Consider the following 17,435-nt stretch of genomic DNA (forward strand, 5'->3'; position numbering starts at 1 on the left):
AGAGTCGAACACCAAATGCGGAAAAAGACATACTATGCCCTACTCGGGTTGATGTTCTCCAGCTCGCTGCGCTGGCGCAAGTACTTGGCGGCAAGTTGATCGCCACCCTTCATGGACTGCTCCATCCAGTGCTGTGCAACACACATGGTCATTGGATCGCTGCGAGCGGGATCCTGTGACGCTCTCCTCTCACGGTTGAGAAGCTCAGTCTTGAAGACCTCGCTGGGCCTGGTGAGTGGCAATACAGTGCGATGAACGAGCTCGGGTGAAGTGAGGTAAAAGATGGCAAGCTCACGCTCAGCAACTGCGTCGCCTTCCTTGGCAGTAATAAGAAGCATGCGCCCGGCATCCTCCATAGTGTACTTGGATAGTGGTTCGTCGACCGGAGCCAGTGCGGTGGATGGTACGCCCGCCTTCTCGGCAGCACCACCACTGCTGACTTTGCCTGCATCTCGCTTAGAGTTTTGGGTGATGACTTCGTCAACAAGCTCAACCATGATCCGGCAGACATCTTGCTTGAGGCCAAGGGCAGCAAGGCCAACATCCCAGAATGCCTTGCCTCGCGCAGTCTTGTCCAGCATCTGTGCGGGTACAAAAGATGCTATGTATTGTAGGTCTCGGAACAGTGTCTTGGGTCGAATGTTGGCATCGCGGAAGAGGCCCTGGATGACTTCAACAATCATGTCTGTGCTTGGTGGTCCAACCGGAGAGCGTGCACCGTTACGAGGCAGAGGAGAGGCGTTGCTAGCGCGCTCTACATTCATGCTGTGGGAGCGGCGTTCCTCGCAGTTGGCAATTGCCTCTTCCAGGTTCTGTGCACGAGAAGTCTGCGTAGCTGGCTCACGAGAGCTGAGTTCCGGCATGGTGCCAAGAGTAGGCGATTGGGGAACTGGAGGAAGTGTTTCGCGACGGTTATTGTAGGAGCGACCTGTTCGAGAAGACAAAGACGCTATGATGAGCAACTCCAGCTCGTACAATGCATGGAGCTTGGAGAAGGGATTGGGATGTGTTTGAAATCTGCCTAGCAGCCGCCGGAAAGCAACGTTGTAGGGGAACTCGAGGAGTCCAGCCTTCTTCGCTGTGGCATTGCCAACCGAACGTGAAGTTGCATCGCTTGAGGCTGAAGAATGCTCACCAGCTGATTGATGAGCATCGGATGCGCTAGCATGTTGGAATGTCGCAACAGGTGGGGCAGCTGAACCCCGCTCGTTGCGGCCAAGCGTCTCCAAGGGCAGGTTACGTTGATCAGGTAGCGTCTGCTTTCGAATGTTCTTCATGCTCTTCTTGGCAAGTTGCTTCTTGCGCTTGCGCTCTTCTTCGTCCCTGCGCTCGAAGACGTCGTCAAGTAGATCACCACAGAACCACGAGTCGGTCTCGCTCCCGTTGGCGAAAACCATCGTTCCGAGATCACTCAAGAGAAGGCCTGTGAGTGTTTGCTTCAAATCGAGCATGAAACGACGCTTGTCTTCGTTGACCATTGCAGATTGCTTCAGCATCACTGTACCCTTTGAAGACGATGCGGTACGTGGACGAATGCTGGTCGCATTGGTGGGCGACTGCGCTTGAGTTTGGAACGGCGACCAGAAAGTAGCCACAGAGTCGATCGACAAGACAGGTGAAGAGCCACCGAAGTAGTCGTGAGAGTCCATGGGATTCCTTCCCCAGGGACTCTGATCGAAGCTGGAAGATCCATTTCGGTTGGCTGCGGCACGTAGACTGCCCTGGCTTGGTCGTTGCGAAAAGTCATGACTACGTGAACCAGGCCGGCCATGGGTCTCGTACTCTTCGTCGCCAGCGATAGAGAGCGTGCCGACACCAGTCAAGAACAGATCACCCTTCTGTCGTCCACTTTCTAGAATTTGTTGATCGCGCTTGTATAAGTCGCTGGACCAAAGAACGGGTCCGTCCAGAACACCCTCGCCAATGATCTTAGTGACGCACTTGTCGACTTCAAGGCAGAAACGATGTATCCGCTCTTCGCCCTTGCAGAAGTTCTCTACGCCGTATTGCATGAGCCATTTCAGGGTGATCTGCGACTGCTCATCGGACAGCTTGTTTGGACCACCGAAATCTTGAGTGGCGGACATGAGGTCAACGAGTTGAGCTTCATTTTGCCGTAAGAAGCTATTGGTGCTCCGTGGCTGGGAACCAGAAGGACCTCTGGTACTAAGCGTCTTCGACTGTTGTTCCATGATCTTGAGGGCAAGCGCGACGTTTCTGGCGTCTTCGTATGGCTTCGAGGTACGAACATCTGTAATGTACCACATCTTGTCGCGGAGGTTCTTGAATGTAATCATCATCTCTTCAACCATACCATCTGATCGCTCCTGTGATTGCTTGAGCCATACAAACCAGGCCTCGAACTCTTCGATGGCGTTGGCTGCTTTGCTAAGGAGATCACGCGGACCGCGAGAGAAGTAGTTGAGGAGAGCGGCATACCCATTCTTGACCAATGTGGGAGAGCTGAGTCTTTTCAAACTTTGCAAGGTCTTGTAGTACATGTGCGCATTGACGAAATCAGATCGTGCTTGGCACTGGTACATGGCTGTCTCGAGCATTGTAACAAGAACAGAATTGTTCTCTTGCTTTTCGCCGACTTGCGGGTTGCTGTGGCTCCTTGGGAATTGTGGTGAGCGTCGAGATGAGACGTTTCTTTGACTTGCAATCATGTTTGTGAGCTGACTTTGGCTCTGTGTTGAGTTGTACGGATTGCGTGAGCCAAGATTGTCGCTAACATTGCGTACCGGGCCGCGTCCACGTGTGCTCTTGCGGGTTGTCATTCGGTTGCTGAAATTCTTCGATTCGCTGTCGGGTGCCAGTTCTTTTGGAATCTCGTACTCTTCAACCAGCTTGGCAATGGCCTCTTTCAACTGGTGGTAGTCATTTCCAAGATCGAACCTGTTCCCGCCATCCTCGTCGTCACTGCTGTCACTGTCTGGTGAATCTTCATCGTGCTCATCTTCATCATCAAAATCCTTGCGCATACGCGGCTTCAGCTGCTTTCCATCAGCGGAGATGTAAAGGACAGCCCATCGCTCTGCGCACGGATGGCATGAACCCGATGTCGCCTCGAAACCTAGAATGCGAGTCATCTCAGAACACGCTGATCGCAGCTGTTTTCCGTATTGCTCTGTTGGTACTGGCTTCATCTCATTTTCCGAGTCGGTTGATGCTGGATTGCCGTCCAGGAGCGGCTCTCGCGACGTCTGGTCACTGGTCATGGAAGAGGCACTGGCACTCAGAATAGAGCTTGCATCAGTCACGGAAGCGGCGGCATTCCGGAATGGTACTGACATCCCGGACATGGATGAAGCAGATGAAGCAAGACCAGTACGGCGCTGGCTGTCGTTGTCCATATGGCTCGATGATGGTCGGCGCTCTGGGAAGAGGGCATTAACCAAGGTCACAATGTCTGCCGGAGAGAGAACAATGAAGGGCTGAACTTCCACAGTTTCCCTAGGTGACGTGATGGCCTTTGCAGGTAGTAAAATTGGCTTCGAGGGAGTTTTAGTGTGCTTAAATCGGGCCAAGATGTTTTCGATATGTGTTCGGATCTCTGGAAGTATCGGTACTTTCTTTTGCCTAGATTTGTTGTTAGCTGATGATATTAGTGTTACCTGGGAATCGGATCATACCAGTTGTAGGTCATGTCCACGACGTATTTCTGCGCTCGGATGGCAACCTCCTTCAGAATTTTTATGCGGGCATGCTCGCTGATGTGGTGGCCTATCATGATACCGTGAGTCTAGCTGTTGTTAGTGCCATGAACCTCGTATCGACAAGGGTAAACATGCCTCAGGATGAATGATGGCGTTCATCAGGAAAGTAGAGAATAGCCAACGCGAAACGAAGAAGTTTTGAGAAGCCCTGCGGACGTTCTTCTCGTCCTCTAGCTTTCGGAGGATGGCATTTCCAATTTCTAGGACGCCTTCCGGGATACCGCCGGCACTAGGCTCATCATCAACGACTTCGAACAAGCGTTTGACAGCCTTGTCAAAGAACTCGTCTGCTGCAATGGTATCTTTGGTCGAACGTTGGACCGGCATTCCGGGTCGTGCTGCCTGTTCTTCTGGCTTCTCTAGCAGAAACTGGCCGTCCTGTAGGGTCTGCATAAGATAAAGCTCCAAATTGGTCTTGCCAGGCCACTCTCGCATACCTGCCCAGACATCAAGTACAGTTCTGATGAAGTTTGGGTTGTTGTTCTTGATTAATTTGGCACAAACAGTGGCCCATACATCAGTGCGGCGGAGGTCCTCGGCTGAGTCGGGTCCGGACGAGTTGGCGAATATGGTGTAGACTAGGGCAGACAACGGGTCGTGGCGCTGAAAAGACAACAGACGTTCTACTGGACTCGTTCCTTGCTGTTGGGGCTTTTGCGAGGATGCATTGCGGCTGCGGGCGTTTGCAAACATGACCGAGTCAATGGGATCCATGGTCTGACGGAAAGACGTAAGAGAAGTGAGCTCTTGCTGCGAAAGACTGGAAATGCGAGCAGCAAGAAATTCAGGATTGGTGCGGATCTCAGAAATGAAATCTAGAAGATTGTCCAAAATCTTGGACGGAACTTCATTGAGGAAAGTTGAAGCAGAGAGGGGCTTCTCGCTCTTCATGTTCTTGGACTTGCCAAACTCCAGATCCGGCTCCAAAAGGGCGTATTGTCTCGTGGCATCGCATGAGTTGCGGACATCGTTCAGGGCATTGTATAGGGATGCGAAGGACTTCTTGTCGTCCGACCGGAAGTTATCCACCAGCGTGCGGTAGGCAAGCTCTCCGCAGTGTACCAGACGTGCGGAGAGGGCGCTAGAGACCAGCCACCTGTGTAGGCGCACGCGGGCGTGGGTCTTGCGCTGCTCTTGGTAGCCCTGGAGGCGTATTAGATGAGCGAGTTCGGCGAGGGAAGTCGCAGACGGTGGGATGGCTGCAGTCGGCAGGTACGAGTCGCTGTAGGAAGAAAGGTCGGCGGGCAGCAGTCGAGGCAGGCGGCCTGCGGGTGCAGACATGGAGGCGGGCATCTGGGGTCGCTGGAGTGTCTGGTGGCCATGGCGGTCGTTGTCGACGTCTGGCGTTCCGCCAGGTCGACTCCCCATGGTGGTCGTCAGGTGCTTGGGAGCGCGAGGTGAGGGCGACCGGGGCGGAGCCTCAGTGGGCGGGTCGTCGACTTGAGAAGTAGTCACGGTAGTGTGCGAGGGCGTGTGGCTTCTGGACGAAACATGCGTCACGGTGGGCGACACGGCTACGAGTAAGGTCAGCGTCGGCTCGCCTGCCAGCTCATCGTACATGGACAGAGCAGCGCATCGATGCTCGCGCCAGCTATTGGACGCTGGACCGCTCGAGGACACCAAGGAGCACAAAGCCCAAGGAGGGAAAAGCACCTACGCGGAGTATTGCCAGCCTGCGCCGGCGAGGCTGTGAGTTGGGTTCGTCGGATCATGTCGCCATGAGGGAGCCCCATGGAAGCCCTACGGAAGGTGCGGACCTCAAGAAGATGGCAGTGATCCCCTACGGCATTGCCAGATGGAGCGATGGTATTGGGAGAATGGGGACTGCTTTGGGCGCGACCTCTCCACAGCTTTGGACGTATGCGCTGGCGCGTCTTGACTCTTTAGGTGGTAATGATACAGAGTAGCGAGGCCAAGTAGGTGTGATTGGGCGCCTGTTTCGAGTCCCTGTAACAAGGGCGGGCAAGTCACGACTGCAGCTCAACGGCCCCCCTACTAATGCTAGCTATACTGACTATACTAAGGCTAAGACGCGAAAGCGACCAGAAAGCGGTGATGGACAGCCAGCGGCGATATACCGTGTATAGTTGCAGCGGGGGAGCTGCTTCAGATTGGTGGCCATGGCAGACCGCCAGACTTGCCCACGGCCTCACATCGCCATGGAACTGTCCAGGCGATGACTTGCAGGAACAGCACATCGCTGTGGGACGAATGAGGGCCGACCGCCCAAATGCCTCAGCTCTGAAAGGTCCATGGACCCTCTTTTGCCCACACGTTTTGCATGGCCAGCCATCCCCGCCTCGCACAGAGACTCGTCGACAACGCACGCTTCTGATCGGCACCGTCGTCTTTCTGTTGGAAGCTTCGGCGATGCTCTCCCGCCGCTGGTGCTGGCGAGCCATGTCGCCATAGAGAGACTAGGGTATCGGCTTGGCCGCTTCTGCGACCGCCCAGAGACGCTACCCCTCCTCTCCGTCACCACGACAGACGACGCTCAACAGCAGAGCAGCTCGTAAACTCTCAAACACGCTGCTCTGGCGCATCTGCAAGGCCAAACAAAGGGCGACGCCCAGCAAATCACATAAGCGCATGTCTTCTCGCCCTCCTGACGTGACGGCCGTCGAGTGGAGTCGCGCTGCCCCTGCGCTGCCAGCGCATTCCTGTCAAAAAAGACCATGCCATGCAACATGCTGCACGCCAAAGCATCGCGCTGCACTGCTGTGAACCCATGGTTTCCCACTTCATATCCCAGTGCATGGCTAGTGCCTAGTCAATCTCCAGATCATTCATCATCTTGCCATGTATATGCCGTCGCCGTCCAATGAGCCTCGCTGTCGCACCACATACTAAACTATCTGCAGCATCTTCTGCTTGGAGCTATTGCTGCACACGCTGCGGAGCTTCGTTCCTTTTGCATGTTTGCAGCAGCATTGCGTCTGCACCGGCGTCCTAGTGGGTGGCAGCTCTATCGCGATCGTAATATTACGAGATAACAATCTTCTGCGTGGGCGTTGAAATGTTCCATTAAACATGTCCCCAAATTTGGGTGTCGGAGATCGTTGTGCCCATCTGCCGGTCCTAGTCGCGTGCGAAATACCCCGCCACCACGAGTTGCCGCATACAGACCGCTCCTTCCTCAGGTACCTATGGCCCACCGACGTACCCAACGGCACTTGGGCTGACGCTTACGTGCCCAATTGCTGCTAAGCGCCTATCTACAATGCAAGACATAGGAAAGTGTGGTGATCCCGCTAATCCGACACCAACGCGCCAGCGTAGCGCTCTACCGGCACCATTGCACCCGATCGATGGTCTTCACGACTCCATCAGAGCTTGCCCTCTTGCACCCATAGTCAAGTCATGGCTTCCCTGAGTAGAGGTGCGACACGTTTCCGACTGTGCTGCACTTGTCGTTGCCACCAAGTCTTTCTCCACTCCCTCTTGCTGTCAATGTCGTCGGAATTCTGCCACTCCTCCAATCCCAATTCGTCTTTTGAATTCGTGGCAAAGTTTTTGGCAGCTGACACGGCGCCGTCGTTGAAGGCCCATAATAACAGCTCTCTCTGGAAACCGCCATCTGAACCTGTGGATGTGGTCATCAGGGAATACATGTCCAAATCCCGGTCCTTTGCAAATTCCTTCAACGCTGCGGGGAATGCTTCAGCTGTCTGAGCGCTTGCTTCGTCACCAGCCTTGTTTTGGAGGAACTCGATAGACTTGACAACGGAGCTGACGCCGAGCTTCAGACCACCCTGGTCCCACTGCTTGTAATCTTTCCGAAGTATGTCTTGCAGCTTTAGGCTTCCAATGTCCTTCTTTGCTGCATTGATCTCCTTGTAGAAGCTGGTTCGGTCGAAGCTTGCAGCTAGCTGGGGACAAAGCATAATCTTAGCTTCCAGGTACTCGACAGCCTTACGGTCATGCTCGGTCGTTTTGTTCTCGTCATGGAGATCAGCCGTGTCAATAAGAATACTGGCCAAGCTTAATTGGGCAATATCCGCATCCCAGCGCTGAACAAAGGCAGCGTCATTGGACATGCTATCACCCTGCGCATGAGCTGCTCCAGAAGACAGGGCAGATAGCGAAGCCATATCCCACGATGGCCGACAGTAGTTTGCGATCAAGCTAGTGCAGCTGCCACTCTTCTCGATAATCCTCGGCTCCTCACCTGTGTCCTCCGGAACTTTCTTTTCATCATCATGGTGGTCAATGACGCCAGCGACGCGCTCAGCGTACATCTTGCCTAATTGACCCTGCAGAGCATTGTGGTCTACCAAAATCCATTTGGTATTCTCAGGTGCAAGTTTCGACTCTATGTCGGATAGCGCGGGTAAGTCATCAAGCGTGATCAAGTGCTTCGACTCAATATTGGCGTGTTTAAATACGGCAAGGTATTCCGGCCTTAGCTGAATATCAGCAGCTGGAATATTCGTGATTGGCACGTAAATTGGACTAAAGGCATTCTTGGGCGGTGACATAGACCGAATGTACGCGTATAGAATAGAACATGACATCGAATCAAGGTCTGTAATTCATGAGTTTGGAGCGCCATTGTGGAGCAGAAGTCATGCTCACCCGCAGACTCATTGCCAATGACGAATGTAATCTTCTGACTGGTTTCAATAGCGCTCCGGAGAGCGCCTCTCGCGTGTGTAAGAAAGCCCCGTAAGGAATTCCTCGGCACTGCCATGATGGTGTTTGGCGGTGAGAGATGTGAGAGGATTTTAAGAGGTTCAAAGTAGACGAGCGAATGGTGGTCGAGAATACGGGTGACGTAGAAGAAGCTTGGACCACACCCCGCGCATCACGAGAATGGGAAGGAGCGATAGCAGGAGGGCTAAGAGCAACAATGATGGAGTGAGACCAGTGAGCTTTTCGTATTGAATTCGATTTAATCGCAGCCGCTTTAGTCGCCAAACTCTGGCATCTAGCCTTGCTACCTACCCAGCACTTGGAAAGGCGCCACACGTCCATGATGGTCTTGTGAAAGATGTCGTTCACCATACTAAGGCCTTTCGGAGCGCGATCAATGACTTGCCTAACTGATCTCAACGCTACCTGCAGGAACTCCTTTGGTACTTCGTAACCTGCGTGCGAAGAATTGCATAATGGGCAGCATCTCTTCGCGACTACTTGGCATACCGTCGCCGTTCTTCTTCCACTCTTTGAACTCGATATAGTCGAAAGCGTCTTTCAGCTTCGTCGTAGCACTGTCCGTGACTGCAGACTTCTTGTTTGCCTTGCACACCAGCACCGGGGTCTTGCTCTTGTTCTGCAGAGCTTTCAGGGACACTGATTGTGAGAGTGGCCCACCGATACTTATTACCCCGCCTAGTTCTTCCTCGAGCTCGGCTGCAACCTGCAATCCGACCATGCCGCCTTGCGCGAATCCAAAGATCATGATCTCTCGTCCTTTGTAGCCACATTTCCCAATGAGACCTTCGCGGATGATCTGGTCTAGTACCAGGCGTGTTGACCCCTGGAGACCGGTATCCATGTCCATCTCGCCGGTACTGGAGTCGAAGATCATGTCTTCACCCCAGTGCATTCCACCGAGGTCGAACGGCACGGGGTTCGGTGCCTGTAAGGCGAGACACGCTGTTTCAGGTAGATTCAGCTGCTCACCGAGCTTCGTAAAGGGTGCGTTCGTATCGCCGAGTCCGTGTAGGAGGATCAAGATGTTGGTGGGCGGCTGCGAAGACGGTGCTGCAAAAGTCAGTAGAAGTAGGAGTAACACTGCCAAATGCGACATACGTGGCGTGATGCTGAGCGTCGCTGACGACGGAAAGTCAGCTTTGGTAGGGAGTCGGCCCGGCATGTTGCTGTGAAGATGGCGTTGTGGCTGAGCACATGGTGGAGTTCGAGGCAACAGGTACGATCACGGAGTTTCGGGAGATGCTCGCTCGCTAGCCTACCAAGCTTTCAACAGGAAGATCAAGCAACAACGCGGATCTTCACCCACAGATGGTTCTGGACCTTCGTACAAAAACAAAAGCTGTCGTGCAGGTCTCTGTACGTCCAGCCGTTTACGACCGGAGCTTTCTACAGCTCCAGCCCCTCGATACCAGATTCCAGCCGCTCTGTCATGCGAGGCTAAGCTTTACCAAGGAAGCTTATTTGGCCTGCCGTGCATCCCGCCGGTCTGACGTCCACATCCTGGCTCATTACGCACGCATCTATACCACAATTGGCTGATCATAATACTCCAAACATACCAACACGACACATGGTCCACTAAGATGGAGCCGTTCGTGCGCTGGCGCGTAATGTGGCGCGAGAATGAGCTCAAGGACCCTGCGTATGCTTCATAGCTGTGCCACAAGTGGTCCCTGGATGGCTGCGCGATGAGAAAGAGAGGGGCACGATCGGCCCTAGTGGATGATTTGGTACTGCCAACAGTTGCATGAATGCTGGCCGCCTATGACGCCGACCGGCAGCAGCTGGCTGCGGAGAGATACTTAAAGCGAGGTCAGGTACGCTTTCTAGGACACTGCACTCAAACACTATCCTCTCAACACTTCAACAGCAAAAGAACCTTACTTATATTCACATTTCCACTTCATATCTTCACAATGGGCTTCTGGGGTAAGTCTTCCATCCTGATCGTTCAAGAGAATCTGATATTAATCTTCATCGTACAGACAACAACGAAGACAACTACCAGAAGGTATACGAGAACGACAACTTCGAGGAGAACAAGTCTAGCTTGGGACATGAGGTGATCGCTGGAGGAGCTGCCTTCGCTGGGTTCAAGGCTTTTGAGGACCATCAGCGCAAGGAGGGTAAGTGTTCCCTCTCTTGTGACTGCCATCTTACGCTGACACCTAATGCAGGCAAGCCCGTATCCCACCAATTCGCTAAAGAGCTACTGGCTGGCTTCGCAGGTGCCGAGGTAAGCATTTTGTACGTAGGAAGACGAGATGGATACTAATCGGGATCTGTAGGTCGACAAGCTTGCTGAGACAAAGGGCGAGGACTGGTTCGACCGCGAGAAGGCGAAGCGAAGCGCGGAACAACACGCCGAGCGCATGTACGACGAGCACTACATCGAGAACCAGGAGGCCGACCAGTACAACCCCCAGCAATATGGTCGCCCAGAGAGGTTCGAGCGACGCGGATGGTAGCGGAGCAGAGAAGACTATGATTGGTGCAGTCTCGTAGAAGGAATGAACAAACCAATAAATGACTAGCTTATCGAAATGCACACCCTTGCTTTTGGTCAGCCTCTCAAAACTGTCAACGTGTTTCGCGAATGGTGTCAGCCACTGCTATGCCTAGATGTGTTGATATACATTCGGATCGGGTCCTGTTATTAGGGTGAATGAGGGGGTCCACAGCCTGACTAGGTATGACGTTGTCGCCAATGTCGCCAATCTTGCCAAGTGCGTGCATGATTCGTGCAAATCTCCTCCGCGATAGACACACCTCAGCGTGACGGCGCTCGCATTACGTTCGAAGTGCTCGAAAGTAGCACACGACCATCTTCGCGGTCACCGACACACATTCAACAGGTCGGATCCCGATATATTGTCACCCTGTGGGATCCGATGAGCCTGCAAGAAACGCGCTTTTGTGCCCTCCTTTCATCGTGTTTCGCGGTTGACGCGCCAACGACGTAGTGATGAAGTTTGCGAAGTGAGACAGCGCGTTCGAGTATCACCAGCCACAGGACTGACTGCAACAGAGAACTAGAGCGCGATCTCGTTCCGGAGTGGCGGCTCAAGTACTTAGACTACAAGGTGATGCCGACTTCCGCTAGCCCATATCTAGCACCACCGCAGTTGACTGACGATGCCTACAGGTTGGCAAAAAGAAGCTCAAGGCCATCAGTCGGGCCCTCCGCAACGTAGAATCCACCCCACGACTCCGGCGACGCGGCACCAACGTCCTCCCCTCGCCCTTTGATGCGGCTCCGAAATACACGTACCTCAATCGCGACCATGCGCGACAAGGCGAAACGGGCAGCACGAGAGACCCCGGAGACCTGAGGGCCCTTGCCATAACGAACAGCCGGAGCCAGCACAGCCTGCAGCAGCGAGAGAATGGCGACCGGACTGGACGCACACCCGAAGAAGAGCCATTGACTCAGGGCGGGAGCGATCGCCGAGACTGGGCCAACAACTACGGCAGCTTTGGTGGGAATCTGTCTGGTGGCACGCAGAACAGCTCTGCAGCCAAAGCCAGAGCCCCGCCGTCTCTGAAGCTCCCTGGCGCAGCTCTCGATCCCGACAATGTCTCCCCACAAGTCGAAGGTGCGTCAGGCGCGTCACTGCGGAGGCAGAAGACAGTCAAGCTTCCGTCTCCTGTGGAAAACGAAGATGGCAATGACAACGCCTTCGAAATCGGAAAGACTGTCTCGCCCAACAAGCATCACAACTCGCTGCCAAACAGATACAAGAGCGTCTTCACTCCCCAGCGCATGAACTCCCTGCCAGGACCCATCACCCAGCACAAGTCGCGTCCGTCAGTACGCCGAATGTTCTCGCTAAGCAACAAGACACCTCCAGATAGCCCGGGTGATGTCCCACTCGAAGCCTACCGTGATCTCGACTTCCGCCAAGCCGAGTTCTTCAACTTTCTTGATGGCGAATTGGATAAGATCGAGACGTTCTACAAGCACAAGGAAGACGAGGCTACCAAGCGTCTATCTGTCCTCCGCGACCAACTTCACATCATGCGGGACCGACGTATCGACGATGTCATCAAGCGCCAGACCGATAAGATGAACGCCAAGGCTCGCAAGAAGCATGATGGGAAATATGTCCTGAGCAACGGCCAAAATAGCAGCTCAGGTGACGAGAATCAGCAGGTCAACAAGACGAACGGAGGCACTCTCAAAGATGCTTTCCTTAACCCCATAGATGCTGCATTAGACGCCATCAACGCGGGCAAGTATGGGAAGAGCACCAAGAACATAACACAGCTTGCGACGCCAGCAGCACTCCAGCCCAAAGACCACCCCGATAGTCGCCGCGACTTTACCAGACGGCCCGAATTGCCTGACGTGCCGTATCAAACAGCGAAACGGAAGCTCAAGGTTGCACTACAAGAGTACTATCGAGGGCTGGAGCTTCTGAAGTCCTATGCGTTACTGAACCGGACTGCCTTCCGAAAGATCAACAAGAAGTACGATAAAACCGTCAACGCGCGACCGTCATCGCGTTACATGAACGAGAAGGTGAACCAAGCCTGGTTTGTGAATAGCGATGTAATCGAGGGACACATTCGAGCAACCGAGGACCTATATGCAAGATACTTCGAGAAAGGCAACCATAAAGTTGCCATCGGGAAGTTACGCATCAAGATCGCACGAGCAGGCGATTACACAGACAACACATTCCGTAACGGTCTGCTGTTGTCAGCGGGTACCATACTTGGCATCCAGGGGCTCATCAAAGCAAGTCAGATAACGGATTTGCATGATCCTGACGGCTCCGTGCTTGCGATGAACACGAGCTATTTACTGCAGATCTACGCTGGATACTTCCTGATCAACTTTCTTCTTCTCTTGTTCTGCATGGCGTGTCGGGTCTGGCACGAGCACAAGATCAATTACGTTTTCATTTTCGAATATGATACCCGCCACCACTTGGACTGGAGGCAACTTGCAGAGGTCAGTAGTGACCATGTCTATACTGTTTCTAACACTAACCCACGACAGCTTCCTTGCTGGACTTTGTTCATGCTTGGACTATGTATGCAAATCAACTTTCATCAGGTTGGGGGAGACAATCTTTACCTCTACTATCCGGTCATTCTCATCGGCATATCGGTTTTGCTGTTATTCAATCCTTTGAAGATATTTTACTTCCGTACCCGCATGTGGTTGCTATACTCGCTAGTCAGTATTCTAGTCACGCTTGATAGTATCTCTACTAACGCAATACCAGTGGCGCCTGTTGCTCGCTGGTATTTACCCTGTCGAATGGCGAGACTTCTACCTCGGCGATATGTTCTGTTCCCTCACCTACAGCATGAGTGTAAGTCAGCCAAACGCATCCTTGTCTCAATACTGAAAGTCCTAGGGTATCGCGTTGTTCTTTTGTCTCTACGCGCACGACTGGAACAACCCACCGCAATGCAACTCATCTCACTTGCGCATTACCGGGTTTCTCAGTACGTTGCCAGGTATATGGCGATTGATGCAATGTCTGCGTCGTTACAAAGACACCGGAAATAAGTTCCCTCATTTACTTAACGGCGGAAAGTACATGGCGACTATCCTGTTCTATGCCTCCATCAGCATCTACCGCATGGATCAGAAGACGTCCACCAAGGCAGTCTTCATACTTTTTGCAACCATCAACGGCATCTACACGAGCTTTTGGGACATTTACTACGACTGGAGTCTCGGTGACCCGCATGCCAAGCACCCATTCTTGCGGAAGGAACTCGGATACAAAAAGGTGTGGTGGTACTACACTGCCATGTGCATTGATCCAATCCTGCGATTCAACTGGGTGATGTATACTGTTACACCTCTGCAATTACAACACTCGGCTGTCACCTCTTTCTGTGTCTCGCTCAGTGAGATCTTCAGGAGAGGCATGTGGTCCATCTTCCGTGTCGAGAACGAGCACTGCACGAACGTTGGTCGATTCCGGGCAAGCAGGGATGTACCACTGCCATACTATGTACCCATGGATGCTGAGGTAGAGGAAGACCACACCTCGGGCATTCCGCGCGGGCCTACACAGATTGACGAGGAACAGCCTGATGAGTATCGTCCACGGACACCGACAGAGGACCAGGTTCGTCGTCCTGCTACAGCCACAGGAGCAGAACTTGGACAGTCTCAGTCGCCTGCTCGCAAGCGCCGCGGTCCCCTGGACGAATTTCGCCCATCTCCCCTGCAGCGCGCATTTACACACGTCGGCGATATCTTCCGCGATGCACACGCTGAGGACTTCGAGCGCAAGACAAAACCTGAGCTTGGTCATGATCCTCGCGATGCGAACAAAATGGAAGAAGACGACACAGATGATGAATCGGACAATGACGAGGAGCAGGAAGAGGTTCCAGACGAGAATGGCAGCGACGGCGCGGATAGCAGGAACAGCGATGCAGAACTCGAGGTCGATAACGAAGTCGAAGACGATGAGGAGCAAAGTGCGTTGTCACGGATACGCGAAGACTTTGCAATCGGTGTGAGTGGTGCACGAAGCGACTGTACACATCAAGAGTAATTCAAGCCACAAGCATATGGTATGCTCAACAATACACGGATGAATAAGAACACTGAAATCAGCGCATTGATAATTTGTTTCTTCAATTTAGTAAACATATTTCCTTCCGCTACTCTCGATCCCAACCACTTCTGCACACTAGACCCTTTCCCAAAGCCCGTCCCAAAAACTCCGTATCCCTGAACCAAGTTACCATCCCGCGGCTTCCTCTTACTGCAATTAGTGTACAGAGTATTCGGCGTACCAAAGTCCTTCCGAGGCACCTGAGCGCGCCATGCCAAGGACCATTTTTTCGTCTCATAACGAGGTGCGCCTTTACATCCACTACACCGAGAGCATGCTCGTCCCCATGGGCATAATCCCAACACATGTTTTTTGATCGTTCACTGTCGAGCAGTCCATTCCGTATCTATCATCTCTCCCCCATCCTTTCGTATTCGGTCCCCTTCCTCCTCTCCGCCGAGCTCCAACTCCGAACCGGCGGTGTGTACTTGTACTTTGGGTCGAACGGCGCCCTGCACTTATCACAGCGGTACACTCCGTCCTTGTCGGGACCTAGTGCGATTGGCACTATGTTAGGGCATTTAGCGCAGAACCAGTCGCCCTTTGATTTGGGGCAGTAGGCGATGTTGTTCAGGCAGGGGCCGTTGTGCGAAGCGGGATTGGGGAAATCGCACCCAGAGCAGCGATAGGGTGTTGCTGCTGGCATCTTTGATCGTAGTACAAGTAGTTGGTTGGTAGGGGTTTGGTGTTGTGGTCGTTATTGATATGGTTGTATAGGATAGGAAGATTGATTGTAGGGTTGTAAGGGCGAATGGGTGCTTGATTTCTCTATTGATCGTGAAGCTGGGAGAGGTGGTATTTAGACCTGGGATGGTTGGATGGTTCTTTTGAGATTCTTCTTTCTTTTGGTCTTCGTACCGACAAGTTGCTATACATATGCAAAGAGAAGGTTTGTGCGTCGTGGGGGGGTCGGCGACAATGGTTCTCACGAAGTCAAAAGCCCGAAGTCTTTCGGGTTTGTTCAAAAGCTGTTTCGATTACCTACAGTATCCGTTACAGAAAGGTGATTGCTCACACTCGTCTTCTGGAGTTTCATCACGTCCAGGACGTCATCCCGGGAACATATTACACATAACTCAAAGTCAAATGACCTCACATCCCTCAAAACGACACGTTTTTGAATAGTAATCCAACCCATATACAGCCTCGTTCAGCCCGGGTATTCGGTCGATGAAACAGCATTTTTTTTACTATACTGTTCTGTCTTGTTCATTTGGTGCACCGTGTGATGTATTCTTGGCGGGAAAAAGCAACCAAGAGGATGACGTGCACGCCACTCCTCAGCCGCACTAATCATGAAACGGATAACAAGACGTTCATCTCAAGTACGTGGCTGCTTCCGCGTGTCCGGATTTGCTCCGTACCACGTTTTCTTATGTTCCGTTCCACGTGGACGTGGTCCCCGGTGTTGCAGATCAACGTAGAATGACAAATAGAATAGGTAAAGAATCCATGAAGCTTCGAAAGTGAGGCGGTGCCGTGTTCTTTTTTGTATCACCTTAACGAGAACTGACGACGGCCGAGTAACTTAGAAAGCTGACATCGCGCATCATGGGCAATTGTGCAATGTGGCAGGTAGATGTCCGGAAAACCATATCATGTGTCAAGTCTCAGCTCCTCGCGAATGATGTGAGCCTGATTTTAGCCATTTTCTTGCACTATCCACTTATTATGAAATCTGTAACCGCCTGAATTTACCACCGTTGCATGTTGCCTTCAAAGGTTCATCTCACTCCATATGACTACAAGCTTGATAGATTCTTCATCATCTCCAGAATCGCCATTCAGACCCGCCGCCTTCTTCCAAACCGCATCATGATCTTTTAGCTTACCCGCCCCTATCTTGTTGACTTCATTGACGAAACCATAGGGACCCTCACCAAAGGCACCAAACTTCTTTACCCACCCCAGCATTTGCATACCAGCCAGTATAGGTATATGGCTAGTCTTGAGACCTTGACAGCCAGTATCGGAACTATGCGATAATTTCAGCTGCAGTTCGTCAATCTTCTCCGACTCTATTATTTACTCCTGGAGCAAGGCAAACAGGGCCCTAGCTTTACCTAGTTATGCTCGAGATTAGAACAGCGATTTCTTGCATAATATCGTTTTAATCTAGGACTGTATCGAGATATTCTCTGGTCGCACTTTGCGCTTTATCTGCCTTGGTGGTGGTGGTCTCTGTTGCTAGGAGCATCGTTCTTTCCACGAGCTTGCGGTAGTTTCAGATCAATGTTTTGAGCGCAAGATTGCAGTCGCTGAACTTTGCGCTTTGGGCGGCCGGATGGGGTTCAAAGCGGAAATTGGAATACAGCTGATTCTGGCGAGAAGTAAAGGCAGGATTCTCGGAGATCAGTTTGTGTTGTAGTGTGTTGTAGTGTGTTGATTGGTCTTTATAGCAAACCTAAGATGTCATTTGATATGTCAACTGGGAGTATTATGCCTCCATATATGTTTGAAAACTCGA

At 52.5% G+C, this 17,435-nt stretch overlaps 6 protein-coding genes across 6 annotated transcripts; 2 read left to right on the forward strand and 4 right to left on the reverse strand.

Moving 5' to 3' along the window:
• Positions 1-32: 32 nt before the first annotated feature.
• Positions 33-5,279, reverse strand: CC77DRAFT_1059430 (hypothetical protein; the record flags this gene model as incomplete). The annotated part of the gene is made up of 3 exons (XM_018528236.1): positions 33-3,582; positions 3,636-3,745; positions 3,876-5,279. 3 exons carry the CDS (start codon positions 5,277-5,279, stop codon positions 33-35), a joined length of 5,064 nt encoding a protein of 1,687 aa, XP_018387956.1.
• Positions 5,280-6,911: 1,632 nt separating this feature from the next.
• Positions 6,912-8,583, reverse strand: CC77DRAFT_734450 (DHH phosphoesterase). The gene is made up of 2 exons (XM_018532992.1): positions 8,295-8,583; positions 6,912-8,244 (listed from the first exon to the last, which is right to left on the reverse strand). The coding sequence occupies exons 1-2, from the start codon at positions 8,407-8,409 to the stop codon at positions 7,073-7,075; spliced, it is 1,287 nt and encodes a 428-aa protein (XP_018387957.1). The 5' UTR covers positions 8,410-8,583; the 3' UTR covers positions 6,912-7,072.
• A 174-nt stretch (positions 8,584-8,757) lies between these two features.
• Positions 8,758-9,537, reverse strand: CC77DRAFT_1029619 (alpha/beta-hydrolase; the record flags this gene model as incomplete). The annotated part of the gene is made up of 2 exons (XM_018526529.1): positions 8,758-9,425; positions 9,474-9,537. The coding sequence occupies 2 exons, from the start codon at positions 9,535-9,537 to the stop codon at positions 8,758-8,760; spliced, it is 732 nt and encodes a 243-aa protein (XP_018387958.1).
• Positions 9,538-10,291: 754 nt separating this feature from the next.
• Positions 10,292-10,843, forward strand: CC77DRAFT_1007070 (hypothetical protein; the record flags this gene model as incomplete). The annotated part of the gene is made up of 4 exons (XM_018523458.1): positions 10,292-10,304; positions 10,361-10,501; positions 10,553-10,611; positions 10,664-10,843. 4 exons carry the CDS (start codon positions 10,292-10,294, stop codon positions 10,841-10,843), a joined length of 393 nt encoding a protein of 130 aa, XP_018387959.1.
• Positions 10,844-13,707: 2,864 nt separating this feature from the next.
• CC77DRAFT_734822 (EXS-domain-containing protein) lies at positions 13,708-14,983 on the forward strand. The gene has a single exon (XM_018532995.1). It carries the CDS (start codon positions 13,862-13,864, stop codon positions 14,903-14,905), a length of 1,044 nt encoding a protein of 347 aa, XP_018387960.1. The 5' UTR covers positions 13,708-13,861; the 3' UTR covers positions 14,906-14,983.
• A 399-nt stretch (positions 14,984-15,382) lies between these two features.
• CC77DRAFT_734820 (hypothetical protein) lies at positions 15,383-16,272 on the reverse strand. The gene is made up of 2 exons (XM_018532994.1): positions 15,984-16,272; positions 15,383-15,936 (listed from the first exon to the last, which is right to left on the reverse strand). Exons 1-2 carry the CDS (start codon positions 16,104-16,106, stop codon positions 15,490-15,492), a joined length of 570 nt encoding a protein of 189 aa, XP_018387961.1. The 5' UTR covers positions 16,107-16,272; the 3' UTR covers positions 15,383-15,489.
• Positions 16,273-17,435: the final 1,163 nt, after the last annotated feature.

Source organism: Alternaria alternata (assembly GCF_001642055.1).
Source record: "Alternaria alternata strain SRC1lrK2f unplaced genomic scaffold CC77scaffold_6, whole genome shotgun sequence".
Lineage (NCBI taxonomy): Eukaryota > Fungi > Ascomycota > Dothideomycetes > Pleosporales > Pleosporaceae > Alternaria > Alternaria alternata.